Source organism: Trachypithecus francoisi, unplaced genomic scaffold (genome assembly GCF_009764315.1).
Source record: "Trachypithecus francoisi isolate TF-2019V2 unplaced genomic scaffold, Tfra_2.0 Lachesis_group16, whole genome shotgun sequence".
In the NCBI taxonomy this organism is placed as follows: domain Eukaryota; kingdom Metazoa; phylum Chordata; class Mammalia; order Primates; family Cercopithecidae; genus Trachypithecus; species Trachypithecus francoisi.
In genome coordinates this window covers 71,126,434-71,150,910 of record NW_022681461.1, presented here as the reverse complement: position 1 = coordinate 71,150,910, position 24,477 = coordinate 71,126,434, and the positions used below count along the sequence as shown (strand labels likewise).

The 24,477-nt window shown below is 42.6% G+C and overlaps 1 protein-coding gene across 1 annotated transcript; it reads right to left on the bottom strand.

Moving 5' to 3' along the window:
* Nucleotides 1-6,243: 6,243 nt before the first annotated feature.
* TNFSF15 (TNF superfamily member 15) lies at nucleotides 6,244-23,762 on the bottom strand. The gene is made up of 4 exons (XM_033237670.1): nucleotides 23,384-23,762; nucleotides 11,054-11,096; nucleotides 9,935-9,982; nucleotides 6,244-8,488 (listed from the first exon to the last, which is right to left on the bottom strand). Exons 1-4 carry the CDS (start codon nucleotides 23,681-23,683, stop codon nucleotides 8,034-8,036), a joined length of 846 nt encoding a protein of 281 aa, XP_033093561.1. The 5' UTR covers nucleotides 23,684-23,762; the 3' UTR covers nucleotides 6,244-8,033.
* Between the last annotated feature and the right edge of the window lie 715 nt (nucleotides 23,763-24,477).

The following is a 24,477-nucleotide window of genomic DNA, read 5'->3' as shown; positions in this document are numbered from 1 at the left end:
GCTACTTTTTGTATTTTTAGTAGAGATGGGGTTTTGCCATGTTGGCCAGGCAAGTCTTGAGCACCTGACCTCAAGTAATCCACCCGCCTTGGCCTCCCAAAGTGCTGGAATTATAGGCATGCGCCACCACACTCTGCCCTTGATTGAGGATAAAATGAGATGATATATATGAAGTGTTCAGCACTGTAAATGCTCCCAAATGTTTGCTGCTATTATTCTCTGTTGGCAATGAATTCAGCAAGCAGGGCACTTTTATCCTGACTGAGTTGGAAACTTGGTTTAACTGAGTCATCCTGGGAAAGTGGACTTAATCCCTCAGACCTCATTTCCCTCATCTGTAAAACAAGAGGATCATGCTTATCTTATCGCATTGTGAAATCAGATGAATTATGTGACGGGTTGAGCTCAATGCCTGACGTGGCCTAAGAACACAGGAAACACTAGCTGGTTTGAGGACTGGTATAAGGTCCAAAATGAGCCTGTGAGAGATGGCATCCTTGGCTATACAGAATGGAAAGTGGGCTACCAAGCCCCACCAAAGGTCAGAGAGACTACGTGGGGAGAGGAGGAATGAAGTGCTGTCAAAATGGGACAACATTGGCAGACCTGGGAGTTCACAGCTCAGTTCCAGTTACCTTTCTATTTCCTGCACTGAAGAGGTAAAAAGTCCCCATATATTGACTGGAGAGCTTTGCAGTCTAAGGTACGTGGGGGAATTTCGCTTTCTCTTGCTGAAACCCTCTTGTCTTCTACCACATACCTGAAAAAAGGGAGCTTATTTGAAACTCAAACAATACAAGCACAGAATTATTGAGACCTGCAAATGGAAGGGAGTTTAGCTCACTTCATCCACCCCTCCTCTGGATTCTCAGAGAAGGATACTGAAACCTGTTGAAATGGTTGTTCAAGGCCTTAGAATTTGCCAGTTTGGCAGACCCGGGTCTGGAGCCCAGGACAATGGACTCCTGATCCATTGCATCTTTTTCAATCCCATCTTGGGTGTTTTTATTATGGCTTATGATGAAGATAATGATGATGTGCGCATGTTGTGGAGGGGGGAGTGGAAGCAATGTAAACAGGAATAGTAGTCAGAGTAACAACCAGTGTGGTATGAGCATCCATTAATCGGAATCACATCTAGCAAATTGGAACAGATGCCACCCGTGTGTGTCCTGACTGAATGTTAACTGGGGTCTGGTTGGACACTAGATATCCCCTGTGGACAACTGGATAAACATCAGGAGAAACCATTGGGTAGTTTTGTCTCTTTGCTCCAAAGTTCTTAGGCACAGAGGGTCCACTTGAGAATTAGTTGAAAAGGTTGCCTTTGGTGACCTAGATTAAATGACTATCAATATTTTTCCTTTAGAGAACTGGTACTATGACTTTTGCAGATACTTGGTTTTTAATAAATTCAGGGAAAATAATTCACTTCTCTCCCCAAGTGTAAAAATATTTTGTTCTTATCACCCTCAGGAGTAGAGTGAGAACTGAATTTCAGAAGGCCATCAATACATGCATTCTGGTTCCCCACCGGGAGGGAAATTTTTGAGTCTGATGTTTTAGAGGAAAGCCTTACCCCCTCTCCCTTAAAGTTTGATTCTACATACAACTATCAGGTGGAAACAAATGAAATTTCTGGCATGTGATCCCTTTTGACCTTCAGAAATGGCAATTTAATATGGTTCAATCTAGTATCATTGACTGAGCACCAACAGCAACCCCAGTTACTGTGCTGGAAAATAGAAAGTGATGGATGTGTTGAACCCTTTTGATTCCTGTGGATTGCTGTTTTGATGCGAGGCAGAAGGTGTAGTGTCAGGGAGTGACCTTGATCCAAATTCGAGCTCCTTCATATACTGGCATGGGTCTTTCTGGTCTCTCTTTTACAGGGTTGTTCAATGTGAGTTTAAGCTACTTAACTACAAAGTCTTATAATTCATAAAAGGAACTCTGTAGATTCTCTCCTTCCCTTCCTTTCCGTCATCTGACCAGAATGACACCCTCTGTGGTGTTCAGTTTAAGGTTTATTATAACCTTAAAATTAAGTTTGTTTTAAGGTTTATTATAACCATGAAAGTCAGTTGCCATTTTGCAGCCAAGTACATGGAGAATTAGATGCATATATATTTTTTTAAATCCCAAGAGGTTACTGTTAGACTTAATCTAGAAAGAAAAACAAAGGAACACATTAACAAAAGAATTGACAATTAGTGTGAAAATTCTTCAGTCTTCAATGCCAGTTTATTAAGTTACATCTATTAAATATATTAACACATACAACATTTCATTTACAGAGATTAGAATTCATACACACTAGTGCCCAAAGACATGGGATGCATACCAGTTAAGTATGTATCCAACAACATACAATATGCATTTTACCTTGGGGTTGATGTTTTAACATAAAACATAAAATCAATGAAAGCACATGGGGTTTGTCACTAAAACCACATAAACACCTACACTTGTTGAATCTTTACACCCCTGAAACAAAAAAAGGGGAACATTATGTGCTTTAATGACTTTAAGAATAAAATCATTTGATGAAGTTCGGCTACTTTATTTATTGACACTGTGTGTCTTGTTCCTCCTGAATGTATACACTGTGAGAGTAGGACTTGCCTGTCACGTTCCCTCTCAGCTCTCCAGTATTCGGGCAAGTGCTGCCATGTGACAGATGCTCAAAATAAAAATGATTTATGAATGAAGTTGAAAGACTGCTGGGCTTATTGTTAGGAGGTCTAAATTCCACTTTTAGCACTCCAACTAGCTACTGTCTGGCACTGGCCACCAACGGTGATAGGGCATGGAGGTGATGGCTCCCTCTGAGCCTGGGTTTCTTCATCCTTGAAATGATGTAACTTGGAATAAACTCTGCAGATACCGTCATCTCTAAAATTCCATGACATTTCTCTATTGGCCAAGATCTTAGGGGTATTCTGTGTTGGACACTCTCTGACAAGTGGGAAATGATAGCGGATTACTGAACTCTTGAGAAGGCCTGCCAGGTTTGTAATGATCAACTAGAACACATGGAAGTCAATGAAAAAAAGGCCACATAATCATAGATTTGAAAAAGACCTCAGAGATCCTTTGGCTTAATCTCTCCCCTAAACTCTGTGAAGAATAGCTTCTACAAAAATCCTTGTGACAAGCCCTTTGTTTGAGTATCTCCAGTGACTGGGAAATAGCTTCCTAGAAAAATTCTATTTTGGAGTAGAAAGTTCCTTTGGGGATCAAGCCAGAGAGGGCAACCTTGTCACTGCAACTCTGTAGCCCCAGCTCTCTTCTCTGGGGAGATACAGAAGAAGTCTCCTCCCACTTCCATGTTGTCCTACAGGTATTTGAAAATACTTCTCCCGTCTTCCTTCCGATCATTAAAATGAACTCTATTTGCTAAGAGTAGAGAGGTTAGAAGAGTCCAGGATTATGGTTCAGGAAGACAGCATCCTAGTTCTAGATCAGCTCTTAATTCATCATGTGGTCCTGGGCGAGTAACTTCTTCATCCAGCCTGGTATGGTGTTTTCATCTTAAAATGGGGTGATGGAAGGGTGGAGACAAGTGTGTTTCAGAGCTGGGGAAGTTGTAAATGTGGTTATTAGAGGGTGACAGGGCATGGATATGGTGGCTCTGATCCACCTTCTCTCACTACTGGTGCAAAAGGATTCAAGGGTTACTAGGTTAACAGTCTACTACATTCTCTGTAGGTCCAGCTGCCAATATGATGCAAAAATGTTAATATGCAGGATAATGATGTACACTTGAAAATTCTGCTACAAATATTAAAACACTTCTAGGACTCTGGGCCATAGGAAAGCCAGAAATCTTGAGGCAAGAGACTTTTGCATGTGTTTTTAAGGTACAGAATATAAACAGTTCTGTCCTGCAGAATTAATCCCCAGTGTCACAATCATGGAAACAGAATCGGGTAAGGGCTGGGGAAAATACATTGCAAGAGAATGTTGGCAATGGCCATGCCTTGTGCACAGTGAGTTAGTTAAACTTTTGTAATTCAGGGGGATTATTGACTAGCACAGAGGCAGAATTTCCTCTGGGGTGATGAGAACTGAATAGTTTAGACTGAAATGGAGCCAAGAGTTCTGGTGTGCTCTGTTATCGATTCAACCTGACATATTTCAGGAAGCGAAAAGGTACACTTTTCCCTTTTCTTACTGTACCTTAGTAAAAATAAAATTAGAAATTTTAGTAGCATAAGCAATTCTGTTCTCCCGAATAGACTGAAACCATGCTAGCATCAAACTGTTAGTGATTCTGTGCATTTTGATCATGGTCTCTGTATTTGCTGAGGAACACAGATTTTCAAAGCATTTCTGGGTCATCCATGAAGTTCCAATATTTTTAAGGTTGTTGATGATCAAACTTGAGTATAGCAAATAATAACCTCTCTCTACCTGTGAGTTAAATAATGGGTTCTACAATAAAAAAGGGTAACTTTGTTTTTTACCTTCTTGATTTATGGAAAACTATCCTTGAGTAGCTATTTTTTTAAAAACCACTTAAACACAAATCATTTTGTTAGTCATCAGCCTTCATCAAATGGCATCCATTTTCATAATGAGAATAGATCCATGTGCCTAAAGTTAGCAAATTAATTAGCAGATACAACTAATGTAAATTAAAGAATCTGTAGACAGTAGAGTGCTGGGAAGTTAGAATGAGCGCGTCTGAGACTAAATAATTTATCTCTGTGTCCCCAGGGCCAGTAGGTACTCAGCAAATGTTTGTGGAATTGATTTGAATTCTGCCTTTTGAGCGACATTTAACCAGCAAAGCATTTTCTCCCTAAATTTACTATTTTCTAAAGCATGCTTCTTCCTCCCTCCCAAACCCGGAATACACCCCATTAACCCCTTTTAGGGGAACATCACATGATCTTAAAAGCATTTTTCCACCTCACTTTTGAAAACAGTGCACTAATTTTTGCTATGGAGGTAATGCCTTGGGAACAGAAGTTCTGACATGAGCCATATTAGGAACATCTGACTGTGCCTTTCTGTAAAAAATATACTGTACTGTACAGAATTTAACAAAATCAGCAGTAAAAACTTGAGCTATGATACATTCTTTAAAAAACAAGCTTACGACAGGAGCCAAATAAATACACAGTAGAAAATTTCCCAAAGCCTCAATTGTCTTCGAATATTAGGAAATTCCTGTCTTGGAATAAATTTCCAGATCCACCAGATCACCTACAGAATAGTGGGCAGGTTTGAGCAGGCCACTCTTCTGTGCAAATCTCCTCCTGCATACCCAAGCTGCTTGGTGCTCTCATGCACCATGAAGACTGGTTCAGAAAGAACATTTTATGCTTTTAATGGGTATTAGTTCTGATCATGGAGCTAGACTAGAGTTATTGAGGAAACATTCTTGATCTACCAATAAATATTGTCCTAGGAATTGGTTGAGGGAATATTCTCTCATCAAACAAGTTTTGGAGTTACTGAGAAATCTTTCTTTTCTGCTTTAAGTCAAGGGTAATTCCTCCATCTGAGATGCCCTTTCCCTGTGGTCATCTGGGCGCCCCCCCAGTTTCTTCCAGGCTTCACTTCCTCTATGAAGACTCTGGTGAGCCAGGTGGAGGTGACCACACTCCTCTGTGCTCCCACTGAGTCTGTGCTGACTGTTTTGAGAAACTGAAGGCAAGAAAAAGGCCTGGTTTAAGTTAGCCTAGCAGAGGTTAGAAAATATATTTAGAACCTTAACCTCCAAACTGAGAAATCAGAAATTAATTTTTATTTAATTATAACTCAAGAAATATTGATCAAGTACTCCTACTACACTGGACACTCTGCTCAGGAGCCTCTCAAATGCATCTCTGCCTCTACAGTCTACTGGAAACCAGCGTGAGAGTGATTTTGGTGCCAAATTTGCTCTCAGACTCATCTGTGAGGTCTCCCAGAATAGGAAGCATTTATTTATTTATTTTTTTTTTTTGAGGCGGAGTCTCGCTCTGTCGCCCGGACTGGAGTGCAGTGGCCGGATCTCAGCTCACTGCAAGCTCCGCCTCCCGGGTTACGCCATTCTCCTGCCTCAGCCTCCCGAGTAGCTGGACTACAGGCGCCCGCCATCTCGCCCGGCTAGTTTTTGTATTTTTAGTAGAGACGGGGTTTCACCGTGTTAGCCAGGATGGTCTCGATCTCCTGACCTCGCGATCCGCCCGTCTCGGCCTCCCAAAGTGCTGGGATTACAGGCTTGAGCCACCGCGCCCGGCCAGGAAGCATTTATAATAGGGTCATATCATGCCAAAATGCTCAGATGGCGCAGAATGCATGAAGTTAACATGTTTCATTCTCATGAGCTCATTTGCTCCTTGGAAACAAATGGGCAGATTCTTGCTTTACAGGCAAGTCAACAAAGGCTAAGAGAACAGAGTTGCCTCTCCTGCCCTTGACGTATTAGCATAGGAAACTCATACAGACTAGAACCCACTGAATGAACCCACTGAATGAACCCACTGAAACACAGAAGGGACCTCCGCAATGTCCAGCCTCTCCTCCAGGGAAGGTCTTGGCTAGGCTCATTGGCTAATCCCTTATGTAAATCCCTTTGAATATTTTAAAGGAAAAATACCCACATAATACTCTGTATATAAAGTTGCAAATCAAACCTCAAAGATCTAGGTTAACGTCTTCAGATTTGGTGATTGACTTGTTTTTTCCTCTCCTCCAGGGAATAAGTCCATTGCCTCCCAGCATCCAATGAGTTGGCAGTATATAGTTGATCTAGTTAACTAGGTGTCTGCCTTCAGGTTTCTTCAGGGAACTAATCAGCTGGCTATCCACAGTCAGTTGGCTATCTTCCACAGTCAGGAGAGTGCCAGAAATCTGATGTAACAGTTTCAGATGATATTTTCTAAAGACTTGGAGTTATTATTTTATTTTTTATTTTTTAGAAAGAGTCTTGCTCTTGTTACCCAGGTTGGAGTGCAATGGTGTGATCTGGGCTCACCATAACCTCTGCCTCCCCAGTTCAAACAATTCTCCTGTCTCCGCCTCCTGAGTAGCTGGAATTACAGGCATGTGCTACCACGCCTGGCTAATTTTGTATTTTTAGTAGAGACAGGGTTTCTCCATGTTGGTCAGGCTGGTCTCAAACTCCCAGCCTTAGATGACCCACCCGCCTCGGCCTCCCAAAGTGTTGGGATTGCAGGCATGAGCCACCATGCCTGGCCAAGACTTGGAGTTATTCTTTAGAGTATGCTGACTGATATTTGATCAGGAAGCATCTAGTGGTGTTCATGTAAGTTTTGAGTGAAGTCTGTCTTGTTTTTCATAGTGTCTTCTGGGTTAAGGTAGCACCCAGAACATAATAGGTGATCAAGAAAACTCTGCTGAATACAAGCAACTGCTGTATTTTTGATATACATGTAAAACTCATCCTTGCTTATTTTGATATCTGTGTATATAATCAAAAGAAAGGTAGCTTTTCTTATATGCTGTAGATGACATGAAAACCAACTCCTTCTGTGAGAACATTCATGAGACATACCAACTCTCTGTTAATTTTTTTAGGCAAGGCATGAAAGTATGCGGAAAAATTGGTGAAGGATTTTGCCTCTGAAGGTTTATACTGTTTTCTAGAGCTTTCCTTGGACTTCCTTCAAAGCTCCTGAATTGAAGTAAATTTATGATCAAATTGAACAATATCTGGACCACTGATGACCATTGTATAGCAGGAAGGTGTTGAAATATTTCTCTTTCAATCCTGACCTGAGTAGATCATCCATTCATTTAGTGATCAGTGTCTTAATATTTAGAAACTCACCAATCCTCCAACCCACCATAATAATATATTTGCTCTCTTCAGCCTTTTTCCAGTTAGTACTTTCATCAGTAAGGCACACGAAGTGTGAAATTTTGGGCCCCAAATTTCATAGCTAAACCATTGTCCCTGTGGAATGCCCCCTACTCCCGGCCCCAAGAAAACCCCTGGTTGTAATTACATTTGAACGAAGAAAATTAGGAATTCGGTGGCAGAGGACTTTCACATAATAATATTCACTCTCCTCCTATAGTAAGAAGGCTCCAAAGAAGGTTTTATCTTCTTTAGTGTAATCCACCAAAGAGATGTCACTGACGTTCACCATGAGCTTGTCCCCTTCTTGCAAGGAGAACATGGCTCCGAGGTAGATGGGCTGGAACCAGTTGCTGCCTACTTCACACACAGACTTGGTCCCCATGAGGAGCTGGGTTGGCTCAGGGTAGCTGTCTGTTACCTTGGTGATGACCACAGTGATGGAGTCTGGCTTGTTCGGTCGGCCTGCTTGTCTGATTTCACTGCACTCAGAGGTCATCCCACGGAATGTGACCTGGGAGTAAACGAAGTAGTCTCCCGACTCTGGGATCAGCAGGAATTTGTTGGTATAGTTCATTCGGTTCTTGGTGAAGGCCAGGCCTAGTTCATGTTCCCAGTGCAGAGCTGGGAACTGATTTTTTAAGTGCTGTGTGGGAGTTTGTCTCACAACTGCAAAGACAAGAGAGAGGATTAATTTGCTCATTTGGAAACTGTAGACTTTGCTATACAAGGGTCTCATATCATTTTCAAAAAAGACTAAAGTGATCGAATATACCTAACAGCTAAAAACTACTTTGGGGAGGAACGAATGAAGAATATGTGACTGGACATACACATTTGTTCAAAGAGAATAGTATCTTGGACTAGTGACCTGTGGCAAATTACTTTGCCTTTCTGAGACTGAGTGGTCTGACCTGAAAATTTTTAATTTTACCTGAGACCTATGATCCTGGAGAACAGTGAAGGTTAAGGAATCCCCCTATTCTTCTGTGTTTAGGAAAATGGCTTGCTGCAAGAATTATCCTTTCCCAAATGACTCCAATAAAACTAACGAATGCCTCTCTTGTTTACCTATGACAAGGCCAGGCACCAGACCTTTCAAATTCCCATTCTTTGCCCTGTGAGTAATTGACTGAACTGTTTTATCCCCATTCATCAGTTGGAACAAAACACTTGTCTTACAGGCATGAGGTAAGTGATAGAAACTTGGCATCTCCCTGGTCCTAATCCTCACTCAGAGCTCACCACAAATAATTTCCTCTTAGTCAAATGATAACACCAATGTCTTGGGCCACAAGGATATCCCCCTGCAGATTGCAATTTTCGTATAGGTCAGGAGGGTATGCTTCCTTTTTAACCTTCTAGGTTTTCAATGGATTTTAACATATCCTTCTGTACTGTCTTGCTCTTTCCTCTGGAGTCTCAGAGGTATAGGAACTCTAGGTGTGAGGTGCATGAGATGTCTACACTAGACTTGGAAAGTTGGCCAACTGGTGATAGTATGGAATTTCTCTTGATTTCCATACACCGATGAAAATTCTTTGGAAACACCTCCCTGAAGGTAAATATTTAGTTACATCATCTTGAATAGGGCACAGATGAACTAGATAAATTGGCAACTCTGGGGACTTTTTGTCTGTGACCAGATCCAGAATTACTTGCAGCTCTGAGTTGGAGAGAAGCCATTTCTGAATGACTCAGTGTATGAATGAAAGAGAGAGACAGGAGAGAAAGAAAGAAGGCTGATAGAATCTGAAAGAAAATGTCCAAGAGACATGGGCCTTTGGACCCCCCACAGGGAAGAAGACATCCAAAAAACCCTCCACTGAGACACCTGCACTCACATGCTTATTGCAGCACTATTCACAATAGTAAAAATATGGAATCAACCTAAGTGTTCATCAACAGACGAGTGGATGAAGAAAACGTGTGTGTGTGTGTACACACACACATATGTATACACACACACACACACTGGAATATTGAGGGGAGGAGTCTCTTACCAAGGGATGTAGTTTTCAGTTTAAGCCACTAGAATGAATTTTGCTAAACTGCTGAAAGAAATCTCAGGATTCTGGCCCATGGTCTCCCGTAAAACACAGCAGGGAGGCTTACCTGTCAGGTGTGCCCTTGGCTTATCTCCATCTGCTCTAAGAGGTGCATCTGTAACAAAAGGAGAAATGTGCTTCATATGAGACAAAGAGTGACTGAAATGAAGATGGCCCTTTGTGAGTTGCATGGTGCCTATGATAGGAGAGAAACCTTGATCTCTTCCAGCTTGGTCCAGTGCCACTCCTTGCAGGATTTTGCATTGGAATGTGGCACTTGCAGCAAGCACCAACAAGAACACGAAGACTCAGAAGAAAGAGTCTTGAACACAAATGAATCTTGGCCCCATGGGTTTGGGCAAGTTTATCTAGCCTGCCTGAGATGCTATTTTCTCATCTCATCTAAGATGGGCACAGTATAGATGGAGGTGCTTAGCATGAACTTTGCACATGGCCAATGCTCAATAAAGCACAATGCACTGCGCCTTCCCTCAAACTTCCTTCATGGGAGTGAATTGGCTTTTTGCCTTCTTCCATGGTCCCTTTAACTATATTCACTGAATAGATGACCCAAAAGAAATGGGACGAGGAGTGGATGGGAACTATTCTTTAGCTATATGACCTTGCTGGATCCTTTTCCCTCTCTGGGCCTCTGTTTGCCTATTAGTTCTGGAGAAGACCTTAGAATTTCCCTTTGGTTCTCAGAAACTATTATGTTGGATTAGGCATGGTCTAATTGCAGTTATAAATATGGTATTGCTGATGATGATAAAAAGCAAAAATTGATTGCATACTTTTGATGTGCTAGACATTGTTCTAACCCCTTTATAGGAATTATCTGATTTAATTCACATTAACCCTGTTGAGTAGGATCTAGTATCACCATTGTTACAGGTGAGTAAATGCAGGCAGAGACAGGTGAAATTATTTGCCCAAAGTCACACTGCTAGTAGATTCCAGAGTCGGGGTTTGAGTTCAGGCCATCAGCTCCACAGGCCACACACTTGGCCATGGTGCCATTTTGCCTTATTCGTGCCTGCAGCGGAGCCTCACTTCTCCTCTGGATTTGCATCCCTCAGCTTAGCAACTTATACTTAAAGACTAATCTCTGAACTTCCTACATACAGAACCACTAGAAATGTTCTTGTTCCCCACAAGGAAAGGCATTGAAGATGAGCATACTTACAAACTTGCTGATGTGAAGGTGCTAACTCCTGTCCTTTTAGAGCCTATTGGGAAAGAAAGCACAGTTTAGACCAACTGTGGTCCTTTTGATCCCAACACTCACACAGCTGCCCATAGCACAGGTATGATTACAAAGCTTCTGCTGCCCAGCCTGGGTACTCTGTGATGAGGGAAATGAGAATGAAAATATTTTTGTTGATGGAATCTTGCCTCTCTGCTGTCCACTTTCCTCCCCTGACACTTCCAATGACCTTCTTTTCTTTTAGGCTTGTCTCTGAAGCTCAACTTTAAGGTTCGTTTTTTGAGAGCTTTTCCTGTTCTATTCTAGGGGAACTCAGCACCTTGTCTATGCTTCTGTTATTTGAACAAATAATGGCACTTGCTTTATTTTCTTTTCTCTACCATAATTTAAAAATTGGGACTCTTCTTAAAAATGATACAGAAAAGGAAATAATGACTATATTCTTTTCATCAGTCTCAACAATTCTTCCTTGTTTCTATGCAATACATAAAGACTTTTTAAATGACTGCTACCCTAGTTTGTGAGCTATTTCAGATACTACATGATGGTGGAAGAGTAATTGCCTTGGAGGCAGACATATCTGAATTTAAATCCTTGTTCTATCATTTATTAACAATATGACCTTGAGCAAGACTTTTCCTCTCTGAGCTTTGGTATCTTTATTTCTAAGGTGGGAATAATAACACACTTAGCCTTAAATTACTCATAGGATTGAGGTGAAGAGCAAATCAGAAAATCTATGAGTCGGTGCAAAGAATGCATGGATAATGAAGAAACCACCACTCACATACCTGAGCATAAAGCTTAATAGCAAAAGTATGCTCTTAGCTTAGAAATAATATCATGCATTGGACTATTATACATGGTTGATGGGAATATAAATTAGTTAGTACAGCCACTGTGGAAAATAGTATGGAATTTCTCAAAAAAACTAAAAATAGAACTACCATACAATCTAGCAATCTCACTACGGGTATGTATTCAAAAGAAAAGGAATGAATATATCAAAGGGATACTTGCACTCACATGCTTATTGAAGGACTATTCACAATAGTAGAGATATGGAATCAATCTGATCCACATCTCTATCAAGATATAGATGGAAGGATAAAGAAAATGTGGTACATATAAACAATGGAATACCATTTGGCATAAAAAATGAAATCATCTTATTTGCAGCAACATGGATAGAACTGGAGGTCATTATGTTAAGTGAAATAAACCAGACATAGAAAGACACACTTTGCATGTTCTCATTGATATGTGGGAGCTAAAAGAGTTGGTCTCATGGGGGTAAAGAGTAGAATGACAGACACTAGGGGCTGGGAAGGGTGGGTGAGTGGGAGAAGACCGGGATGAAGTGAGGTTAGACAATGAGTATGAATGTACAGTTTGATAGAAAGTTTAAGTTCTAATGTTTGATAGCAGAGTATGGTGACAATAGTTAGCAACTATATATTACACTGTACATTTCAAAGTAGCTACAAGAGAGAACTTGAAATGTTCCCAACACATAGAAATGATAAATACTCAAAGTGACGGATACCCCTCAATACCCTGACTTGATCATTACACATTTTACGTATGTAAAAAAAAATCACATGGACCCCACACATATATAAAATATTATGTATCAATAAAAATAAAAATAAAGCAAAATTTATAATATTAAAAAAAGCCTTCTCTAATATGATTTTGACTCAACCCAATCTTCTGATTTGGTTCTTGTTGCTAGACAATCTCCACTAATAGAATGATTCTGTTATTATATGGACACTTGATCTATTTTACATCTCAAAATGTGTGTATTGTGAGTGTATAGTCAGGTTCTATGATTTCCATATCTGCAGATTCAACCAACTGTGGATCAAAAATATTTGAAAAAAATTACAGCCATGAAAAATAATGCAAGTAACAAACAATATAGCATAGCAACCATTTATATAGCATTTACACTGTATTCGGTATCATAATTAGTCTACAGATGATTTAAAGTACATAGGAGAATGTGACTAGGTTATGTGCAAATACTATGCATTTTATATCAAGGACTTGAGCATCTGTAGATTTTGGTATCCATTGGGGTCTTGAAATCAATCCCCGTGGATACTGAGGGAGGATTGTCTCATGAATGAGGAATTGTGTGTCTGTGTGAGTGTGAGAGAATACAACTCCATCAGTGGGGAGACTACATTGACGTGTTTTAGCATCTGTGTATGTGTCTGTGGCGTGGCATCATGTGTTTGGATGTCTTGCCATCTGCCTGTGTAATCATGTGGATTTAATTGTGTCATTGCTGAACCTAGGTCTATGAGCAGGTCTGCGACATCAGTGATCTTGTTAGAGCCGGGACATGCAGCCTTTGTTCACTCCCAGGTCATGCTACCTAACCTCTACTAGAAGCCCCCTGAGGGCAGAAATCTTGTCTTTGAATGACTAACTGACTTTATAGTCTCTCCAGCCCCTTTCCATCCACTTCTCAATTCTGTTAAAGCCACCATTACTTCTTTCTCTCAATTACCAGACCTGGAATTTTCTTTTTATCTTCTTCCACAAAACTAAGGGCTGTCACTTCTATTTTGCAGTGTTTCTCATGGGGTTTCAATTCCAGGCCTTGGCATGCTGCTCTTCTGGATTCTTTCATCAGCCCTGGCAGGGTCTTTGTACTTCTGTTTTCTCCTTTTCCTTGATCTATTTCCTGGCCGGCCTTCAGAGGGCTTTTTCTAAAGCATCACTTTGTCTAGATACTATGCTGCTCATAAACCTTCAATGACTCCTCATGGCCCTTCAGACCCAGTCTGATCTCATTTTGTCTTGGCATTCAAAGTCCTAACTTATCATCCCAGTATTGCTATCCATTATTTACTTCTCTCTAAGCCTCCTGTGTTCCAAGCCATGAGAGGCAACCAGTGTGAATTGATTCAAGGTATCTGAAGAAACAGAGTAAGTGTAGTTACTTTATTGAATGAGTATTCATTCAATAAAGACTCTGGGACACAGAGACCTGGCCCAGAAATGGGAGAATCAGAAGAAATTGCCCCTGAACAGAATCTTACAGGTCTTGCAGGTATTAGCCAGATGATAAAAGAGGTAATGACCATTCCAGACAAGGCCAACAGCTTGCACAATAGCAAATACCTCAATACCCTGCATCTGTGATGTGGTGTCATATGTATGGATACGACGTGTAAGGAGGCTCAACAGGACATGGGGGTAGTTGGAAAACATCAAGACTTTCTGCTGGGAAGTGAACACATTATGTGCATTTAGCACAGGGTCATGAGTACAGCAGTCTTTGAAAACCTAAACCCAATTGCTGTGATCACTTATCCAGAATCAATAACTTGGATGGTCTTGAGGGAGTGGAGAAGCAGCCCAGAAATGAACTTATTCTGTAGCCTATTGTCTTCCTTGATATTGACAGAGCTGAAGGAATTGATCCTTTGACAAGGCAGAAAACTGAAGGTGGAGTTCTCAAAGAGAATCAGAGAGACCTTGATTGCATCCGCTGGTGTAGGAAAGGTACCTGTCCTGGTTGGCCTTCTTTTGATTTATTTAATTCTCTGCTGAGAAATTTTGAACACCCTGCTTGTCTTTGGCTAAGATGACACTCAGCTAAGAGTTTACAACATTCCTTCTTGACTCAGAATCCCATTGTCATTAGCATGTATCTGAGCTGTGGACACATTTCCCTGTTTGCTCTGCTGGACTTCTATAACTTGGGCACACATTTTATTTTCATATATGGATAGATAAGTATGGTCCAGTGTGTCACTAAACATCTGGAGGTGGTGACTGAGCCTGTTGGCAGATGTTGAAGACTACAACATTCCAAGAGTCCACAAGAAGGACGTCATTTGAAACTCTTTCTCCAAGAACAACATCTAAACCTTCCACTGCTGCTTCTCTTAGTAACAACTCTGTCTATCACAGGAGGAAAATTATTGTGAAAGGAAGTAGTAATGAATGAGGAAGAAATTTGAGAGGATGGAATAATAGCTTATTTGGGAAAAGGTTTATGCACTACAGTTGTCCCAATGCCTGCTCTCAGGCTGGTTCCTGGGAACACCAGGCCAATGCAATGTCTTCTGTGTTCCAGCCCTGACTCATCTCCATCACTTCTCATTATTCTGGGGGCACCAAAGAGATGTTGGCTCCTGAGAGGTGCTGGTCACGGCAACATTAGCCTCCAATTGAATTGACATAGTGTCTGATACTGAGATTATTCCTCTATACATATATTCTCAAACCACTGGCTGAGATCCAGGATCCAATTTTATTATTTATTTGTGTGCTTAGGACTTTTCTCACTCTGAAAATTCAATCTGCCTGCATGTGGGGACCTGTATTCCTAGTGCCTCAGACAGTGCCTGGCACTTTTGCCAGATTATCCAACTGGCAAAATGCACAGATTGTCAGGCATCAGGAAGACAGAGGCAGACAAAGAGAGTCAGAGAGAGGGGGAGGATGCAGTGACTTAAGCCAGAGTTTTACAGTCCAAAAATCTAGGAAAGACAACTTTTTGTTCCTATTAAAAATGTTTGTCGTTTAATACTAGGGCCTCTAAAGGTCTTCATCATGCTCTGTGTGGAGCATAGCTGTGGCTCTAGAAAGATTTGTTGTAAGTGGCAAGGCTTAGCCAGGAGCTAGAGTCAGAAAGAGCAAATGTGTATGCCCATGGGCATGCATCTCAGAGGGAGACGGGATGCTTGCTCCCACCAGCATATGTTAGGCCCAGCAAAAAACAGTTGGTACTTCCCTTCGTTTACCCTCCTTAGTTCTTGTAGGTCAGGGAACTTTTCCTCTCATTTGCTTTTTTTTTTTTTGTAATCCCTGGTAATCACTGGTAATCCCTGACTCCAACTAACCATGGTCTGTTACTATAGGTATTTTTGGAATTACTTTAACTGTTTAAATTGACTAGAAGAAAGCAGAAAGAGGAGATTGAAGTTTAGTTGAATGCTTCCCAGGTGCCAGGTCCTGTATTGGGCGTTTATGTGTCTGCCTCATCTAATACTCCAGTTACTTTTAAAGGAGGAGTCAGCATCACCTTTTCGTGGCTTAGAATGGCATGAAAAGAGGTCAAGGAACTGTCCAAGGTCAAAGAGTGCATGGAGGGCTTGGGATCTGAACCTTTAGAACACGTACAGACCCTGGCACATATTAGGAGCTTCATAAACATTAGCTGAATGTACAATAGATGAACAAGCCTGAAGCAAGATAGTCTTTGAGATTTCCTGGCATTTCCCCAGAAAAATCCCCTAAGTGTATTTTAACTAATGATCCATGTAGCCTTTCCTCTCAGGTACTATAGTCACTCTCTATCTCCATTCACAAACAGGGAGAGATATTCATCTCTTGCTGTCGTAAATGCTGTAATTGCAAAGGCATAAATGTTTTATGACCCAAAACATCCTCCCAGCCCTTCCAGGAGAAATATGCAGAAGTTTGCCTCTTTGTCTCTTCCTTTTGCTTCTCCCTGTTTATACTTGCACAAAGATAATGCCAACCCGGAAATGTTTTGTTCTGAGGTCCTTTCATTTCATCATCCTCCAAGGTGCCCTGGATAGGGCTTTTTGCAACATTCAGCACAGTGCAAAGCAACGATGCTGGTGTGTACAGCTGAGCAAATTTGGAAATCCCAGCTCCATGATTTCCTGGTGGTCTGATTTTGGCATGTCACTTGACCTCAATGGAACTGTTTCCTCATCAATAAAAGCAGACAAGAATTCTTTCCTCTCAGGTCTATTGTGATGGCTCAGAAAGGCCACATACATAAGGTTCATTTTCCTTCTTTCTTTGGGCTCAGCGTATAATTGTAGGCTGTATTGTTGGTTCTGCACATCCTCCTTTTGGTCTTACGACTTCAGTTGTACAAGAAGTCACCCTTGTATCGCTTTATCACAAGGAGTAGATTTGGATGCTTTAGGAGCTCTGGGAGGCATCTGCTTTTCACCAAGGACAGACATTCCATAGGCTTCCTCAGGCTTTTGAACTTCTGCCCTTTCAGAACGCAAATGTGTTGAGGGAATGGAATTTACGCCCGACCCACTTCACATCCCGCGCTTGTTGCTGCTGTCAGCTACAAGGAGGGGTCAGGCTGGGAGATGACCTCTTGTAGCCAGTGTGTGGTCTGCAGTGTGTGCTCCATTGGGTGGGGATGCAGGAGCTCTCCAAGCCGCCCCGGCACTCAGCAATATGTTCACTTTAAATGGATTCTGCCATTACCAGCTGCAATATGTTCACATTCAATATTCAATATGTCTGCCATTACCACCTGCAATATGTTTACATGGAATGGATTCTGCCGTTACCAGCTGCAAGCTGCCCGGATGTCCGAGATTCACAGCCAGGCTTGCTCGCCCTTCCTGCCTCTGCGCTTCCTCAGTGCACCTTCACTGCCTCTGCTTTCCCTTCCTTTTGCCCACAACCTGATCTTTGGAGTGAATATCTTCCAGGTATGCTGATGCTTCCTGAGGTTACAGCAGTGGAATCTTCATCGAGCAATAAGAGGTCTGCAATTTATAAAGTACTTTTATCTCAAATATCTGTTTGTTTTCTCTAGACAAGACTGAAAGAGATTATCACGATCCAACATCCTTCCGAAAGAGGAAACAACTTGAGTGAGATAAGAGGGCTCATCCCAGGTGGAGTGGGGATGGGGAGGGAATCACGTCTGCTGAGCACCTACTCTATGACAGCAGCTTTCTGGACATTTTGCAGAATTCTCACCCTAGTGCTATATAGAAAGTGTATTAATCTCCTCATTTTATAGACAGTGAGTCTATGGCCCAGGGAGATTTAGTACGTTGCCTGCCCTTCCAACCCTCCCTCCATCCAGAAAACACTTAGTGCTTTCTATGTGCCAGGTACAGATAGGTGCCCCCAGGGGAGGAAGAGGACTGGCATTTATTGAGCACTTACTATGGGGTAGGTGCTTTTCATAGTTAAACCCTCCTGCCTATCCCAGGAGGTGAATACTTGGTTGGACTTATTCCCAGAGGCAGACAACATAGTGATTAGGATAAATATATAGAGTGGATTTAAATCTTAGTGTCACATTCTTTAACTGTGTCACCGGGCACATTGTTTAGCCTTTCTAAACCTCAGCTTCATCATCTCTAAAATGTGGATAATAATAGTAGTTTCCTCATTGTGCGATTTCCATTGTTAACTGAGATGATGCATGTAGTATTGACAGCAAACAAGTATTGCACATGTTTACCTACCAGATACTATGCTAGATGCTTTATAGGTGTGATCTCATGTACTTGTCTCAAAACCTTTAATATGAAAAAATTTAGCATGGTTTCTGCTATATAATAAGTTATTAAGAGGTTGCAGCTGTGATGTGGTGGAGCCATGGCTTTTCCTCAAGTCTGTGTGGCTCTGAAGCCCAAGCCATCACTATAGGACCCTATTGGTCTGATTGGAGACCAGGAGGCCTCAAGGGGGAAGAATGGTTCGGGGAATAAAAGTCATGAGCATTGTAGAGATTTTCAGGAAGGTGTGGAAGTGGAGGTTGGAGGAAACCAAGGAGAATGTGGGGAGAGTGTGCAGATGATGCTAGAAGTAGGACTGAAAAGGGAAGGACAGGTTGGGCAGTGGTTAAACGCTGGGCAGGAATGCCTCCTGTAGCATCCTTGAGGATTCATTGTGCGGTACTGAGTGCCACTGCTGGGCTTGGGCTGAATCACCTTGGTGCATTCTGCTTTGCCTGCACAGACTCCATGTGCCAGAACTGTGTCCAGAGAGGATGGAAGCCTGGTCTCAGGGGACCTGGGCCAGAGTAGGGCCTGTGGACCCAATCTGAGGGCAGTGGAAGATACTGTAGGGCCCAAAGAATACCCAGCCTACAGGGCTGTCAAGTGCAGCCAGGTAAAGAATGGATTGAGAAATTAGTGGGGGTTGGGAGGCAAGACCTGGGTGGGGAATGAAACACAGAGACAGCTCATAAACATGGACCAAGAATCCCTCTAGCATCAACACCTACTCTCTGGCCAGGCAACGGCAAATTCCAGGGCAGGTGAAGAAGTTGTCTTCTATGATGTAATTTCCCTGAGCAGGGAAATTCCCTGATCATGATAAAAATAACTGTTAACATTTACTAATCCCTCACTCCATGACAGACACTGCAAATACTTTATTTGTAATTATCTCCATTTCACACATAAAGAAGCCGAGGCCCCAAAGGGTTAAAAGTAACATGGTTAAGAAGTGTCTAGGCCAGAATTCAAACTGGGTTTTAACTTTCAACCCTCAACTCTTCCAAGATACATTTGCCTAATATTCTGCAGAAATCTAAAGGTCCTAACAGGTTTTATTATTTCTATACTTTTTTGTATAGGTAGCGTACACATTTTGTATGAAAGAGGCTAGGTTTATAAAAGACTCCCTCCTTCCCTTGTTGACAAGCCGCCCAGTTTTCTACCTGGATGCTGGCAGAATTACCAATTTCTTTTGTGCTCTTCCTGAGATATAATATATATTTACAAACATGTTCATATCAGTAAATATTTTCATAAAATGAGTGTACCATATTATATACACTGTTATGCACTTTTTTTTTTCTTTCAGTTAACTTGTGTGTAATGGGTTGTATTTGCTTGACTGCATAAGAGGGTAAGATATCTGTCTTCGCCATCTCTTGGTAGATTGCCTGTGATGTGCATCACATTCTGGTTTAATGCTTATTCAACAATAAAACTGTTTTCTTTCTCCACTACCTTTGTGGATAGGATTTCTAGGTTGGGAGAATACTTTGTTTTTGTTTTTGAGATGGAGTCTTGCTCTGTCACCCAGGCTGGAGTGCACTGGCACGCTCTCAGCTCACTGCAACCTCCACTTCCCGGGTTCAAGTGATTCTCCTGTCTCAGCCTCCCGAGTAGCTGGGACTACAGGCACCTGCCACCATGCCCGGCTAATTTTTGTATTTTTAGTAGAGACAGGGTTTCACCATGTTAGCCAGGATGGTCTCGATCTCCTGACCTCGTGATCCACCTGCCTCGGCCTCCCAAAGTGCTGGGATTACAGGCGTGAGCCACTGTGCCCGGCCAGATTTTGTTTTTAATTGTATTTCTGTAACATATGCATGCTGTGCTAGCTCTCTGATTCTTAATTCTCTCTTTGGAAAAACACAGGTAGCCTTACTCTCTGCTGGGCCAGGAGTTCTAGATGGGTGACTCTATGGGTGACATAAGATTTGCCATGTGAAGTTCCTCACTGGGAGAGGGGTGAGGCTCAGTAACTGGTATAGTTGTAGCAATAGTTTTCTCCATGGTTTTACTGATCCCCTTCTTCCTTTGATCCATGGTGTGGCCACCTGGCACTTGGAACAGCACAAACATGGCTGCCTGAATGCATAGGGAAGGAGGTCAGATGGTCCAGTTTCAAATCATGGCTCTGTCACCGACTAGAGGTACGGACTTGGGCAAATCTCTTCAGTCCCCTGGGCCTCAGTGTCCCTATCTGCAAAATTAGGCGCTTTAGGCTAGCTGACCTTCAAAGGCCTTGTTATCTCCAAAGACCTGCGATCATCTGACTGGTTTTTATCCATAATGGGGTCTGTGATCTGGACCTCAGCCACAGCATCTAGCCCAGGTGCCTTCCTTCCCTCCTCCAGAAAGCTTTTCCTGAACCACCCCTATCCCTGTGGCTGGGCCAGGAGAACATCTGGAATTCCATAGTGCCTCTCTGTTGAAATAACCTACTTCCTGAGGCCAACATCATATTTTCTCAGTAGTTGCCTGGTGCCTGGGGTAGAGTGATGATCATGTCACAGCTGCCATGTGCATGTAGCTCTCCCCACATTTCCAACATACACAATGCTCCTCCTGCACATGCCTTATTGGTGTTGTCAGAGTATTGATATTAATACCCCCTTTGGAGAAAAGGAAAAAGACTCAAAGAAATGAAGCCACATGCCTATTTTCATAGCCGGAAGTGAGCCATATTTCACTGTATGTTTACCCAAGCTCTCCTTGGTGCCCTGGTTTTCCCTCCTTGAATCCAGTCTTTTCCCATCTCCTCTGAGCCATTTCTTCTCCATCAGTCCCTCCAGATCCCCTCTCGGCCCTTCCCGGGCTCTGCTCTGTCCTGTGAAGCTGACTCCTGGCTCAGCTGCCCCTGGACCTTTGAGCCCTGGCTTCCTGCTGAGCCTGGTCAATGGGATTGGATTGGAGGCAGGGTGGGGGATGGGGGAGTAGTCAGCATTCCCTCCTTCCTTCTGCGCTCTCCCTGCTGTTTTGGCAGTGACTGCCTTTCTCTCCAGAGCCCTTAGGTCTTCCAGGCAGGCCTTCTGTTAGGCTTTAGTTCTCTCTGGGTTTCTCTAACACTTCTCCCTCCATGTGCCCTTCGCACCAAGGCATGGTCACTGGTTTCCCACTGTTGCTAGTCCTGGAGGCTCCAGCCCTTTCAGTTCCCTTCAATCTGTCTGCATCTCAGCAAAGAGGTCCTTCTTTAAACCCCTTCAAACTCTTTAAATATTCTTCTATAAACACACTTTCTTGAGTGAGCCAGCTGTTTCTTTTCAGGACCCTGATTGCTACATGAGCCCAGCCTCACCACCATTTCCCTCTCCTTTTCTTCTGACACACTAAGAAGTTACAGAGCCTGGGCAACCCAGAGCTGCAATCATCTCCACACATCTGCTCTCCAGGAAGATGAGTTTAATGATAATGGAATGGATGGTGTCAGCCTTATTCATTTCTTGAGCATCTGCAATTGGACAGGCACAGTGATAGATTTGGCAAGGTAGCAGTGAGTAAAAAAGACCCCATGCCTTTCTTCACTGAGCTTCCTGTCTCGTAACAGCGCATGTCTTCATCTCACCTTCTGGCTGGGCAAGTCATGGATCCTCCTTGGACTGTGATGTTCTGCTTGCTGGTTTTCTAGATAGACAAAAGTATTCCTTGCCTTCTGCTGACCAAGGGCTCTCAGACATCATCTTGGTGGCGATGGGAACCTGTCATGCCTCTGGGCTTCCTTCAGACCCCAGTGCAGGTTTCTGGAGGCCACTCAGTGTCTCATTCGAGGACAACTGTCTCCTCCTGGCTAAAGAGGGACAGAGTCCCAGAGCACCAACTGGGTGCTGCGGCTTGACTTCTAGCAGAAACTGGCCCCTTGGTGGTCAAGGGGTCAAAGTCTGACCTCCCATGACCTGCGGTTCTCCTTTATCATAAACAGCATTTCCGGGTTGTCTGCGTATTTCTACATTTTACAAGCAATGGCATCTGGCTATGAACGCTGCTGCCTGAATCAGTCTGTTTGTTGACCCTGATGGGGCAGCGAGAATTACAGATTTTCCATGGCTTACTCATGGTGTCTATGCTTTGGAGCTGGCCAGGATTGCTTAGAGACGAGGTTTCCAGTTACACCCATTGAAAACCCAATTTTTTTCCCTTTGCAATTTAATACTTTGAAGTGAAATGAAATCAGCCATCATAGATTATGAAGGAGCATTTTTAAAAAGGATATTAATGGAAAGACACATTCCTTAGGTTTTGAGGTACATCTTTGATGTTCCTAGCCAAGAATTATGCTTTCTTCTTGACACCTATCCCTGCCCCTACCGTTGTTCTCCCTAGACCGTATATTCTTTTTCTGACTAGGCTTCTCCCAGGCCCCAGCAAGACCTTAGAGATAGATAATAAGGAAGGAGGTTCTTTCTTAAGCTCTAAAAAGAGAAAAAGTTCTAAACCCAAGAAAAAGAGTGGATAAGAAATTATAGCATCCACATATAGGAATGTGTATCTATAGCATCATGCTGTTGTGAATTCATTAGCATATAAATAAAATCGTAATATATTAGGAGACTCAGAATAATCTATCTCATTAAAAAATTCCATTTTACATCTTACATAGAATTCTGTACAGAATTATATATCCCAAACTGTTAACAGTGGTCAGTTATAAGAATTACGGGTAATGATAACTTTCTTCCTCTCCTTATCTGTATTTTCTAACTTTTTTTCAATGAACATGTGTTAGTTATGTAATTTTAAAAGTTTTTTTCTTAAATAAAAAGAATGTTCCCAAAATACCAGTATATTATGATTATAATTATCTAAAAAATATGAGGCTTAAGGTTATTCCCATATTAAAAGAAGGAACTATTCATTCCCTAGAAATACTGAGAACAAACACCAGATTGAACCTCTCCACCCCTCCCACTCTACATTTCCCCTGCATGTAGAAACAAGAAATGTGATACACCAAGAAACTCTGTCCTCTGTCCAGAGCTGAAATAGTGGCCGCTCCCTGCAGAGAGTCCACTGATCTCCCCCAAGGTCAGAGTGGCATGTGGCTTACCTGGAGCTGCACACAGGCCTCTCCTTGGGCCCGGAGCTGGCTGACAAGCAGGTAGGTGGTGAGTCCTGCAAGGAAGGGGAGCAACACCAGGCAGCAGGTGAGAGCCCAGCATGCGCTGCTGCTCCTGGCCTTGGGCCTGCAGCTGCCGTGCTCTGGCAGCATTTCCACACTGGCTGTCTCCCCAAAGCTCAGTCCCAGATCCTCGGCCATGCTCTTGCTGCTCCTGGAGGCACCTCTGACTCTTGGGCAGAGAGAGCCCCCATTAAATAGAAGACCAGCTCTCACAGTGGATGACTTCATCACTCAGTCTCCTCCTTCCCTTTGCCTTTCCCCTCCCCTCTTCAAGAGCACACTGTGGCCCTACCCTGCTAGAGAATGTACCGCCTACAACAGAAACCAAGTTTGGTTTAAGGAAAAAAAAAAAGAAGAAGGAGAAGAAGAAAGCTTTCCCAAGCATGTTTATATACAGTATGATCATGTGCTCCTTCCTTCGTTTACAGAAGGAAGTTAGGAAAGTCCCTGAAGGAGAAGAGAAAGAATTCATCAAGTCAGTGGGTGGGGCAAATTAAAATATACCTGTTCCCTGCACTGAAGGCTTACCAGCTGTGCCAGTCTGGGGAGTGTGCTTCTGGAAGTGAAAGTGAGGGATGGGAGGTGTGTGGTTTGCAGGCTGGGAAATGGAAATCACATTTGCATCAGCTCTTTGCAAAGTGCTGCCTAGCCCTCTGTCATTTTGAACCTCCTAGAAACTCATTCTCAGTGTACAGATGGGTATAGCAAAGTTCTAAAAGGTGAAGGCACTTGTCCTAGGTCATCCAAGGATGAAGACAGAGGAGCTAGGAAGATGACCTAGTTCCAAATCACTCCTTGGAGTTGTAACCTCTAGCACATGACTGCCTATGAAAGGAAAGTGTATTTCCAGCCTGAACTGACCGTTGTTTAATCAGAGTACGAGGTCACAGATGGAGGTGACTGTCTGTGAGAGTAGAACATTAACTGCTACTCCCTGATTAGTCTAAAGTTAATTAATCATGTGAAGTGCTTTGCCTGCAGTTGGGTGTGGGGGCCACAACATGTAATAAAAGGTTATATTT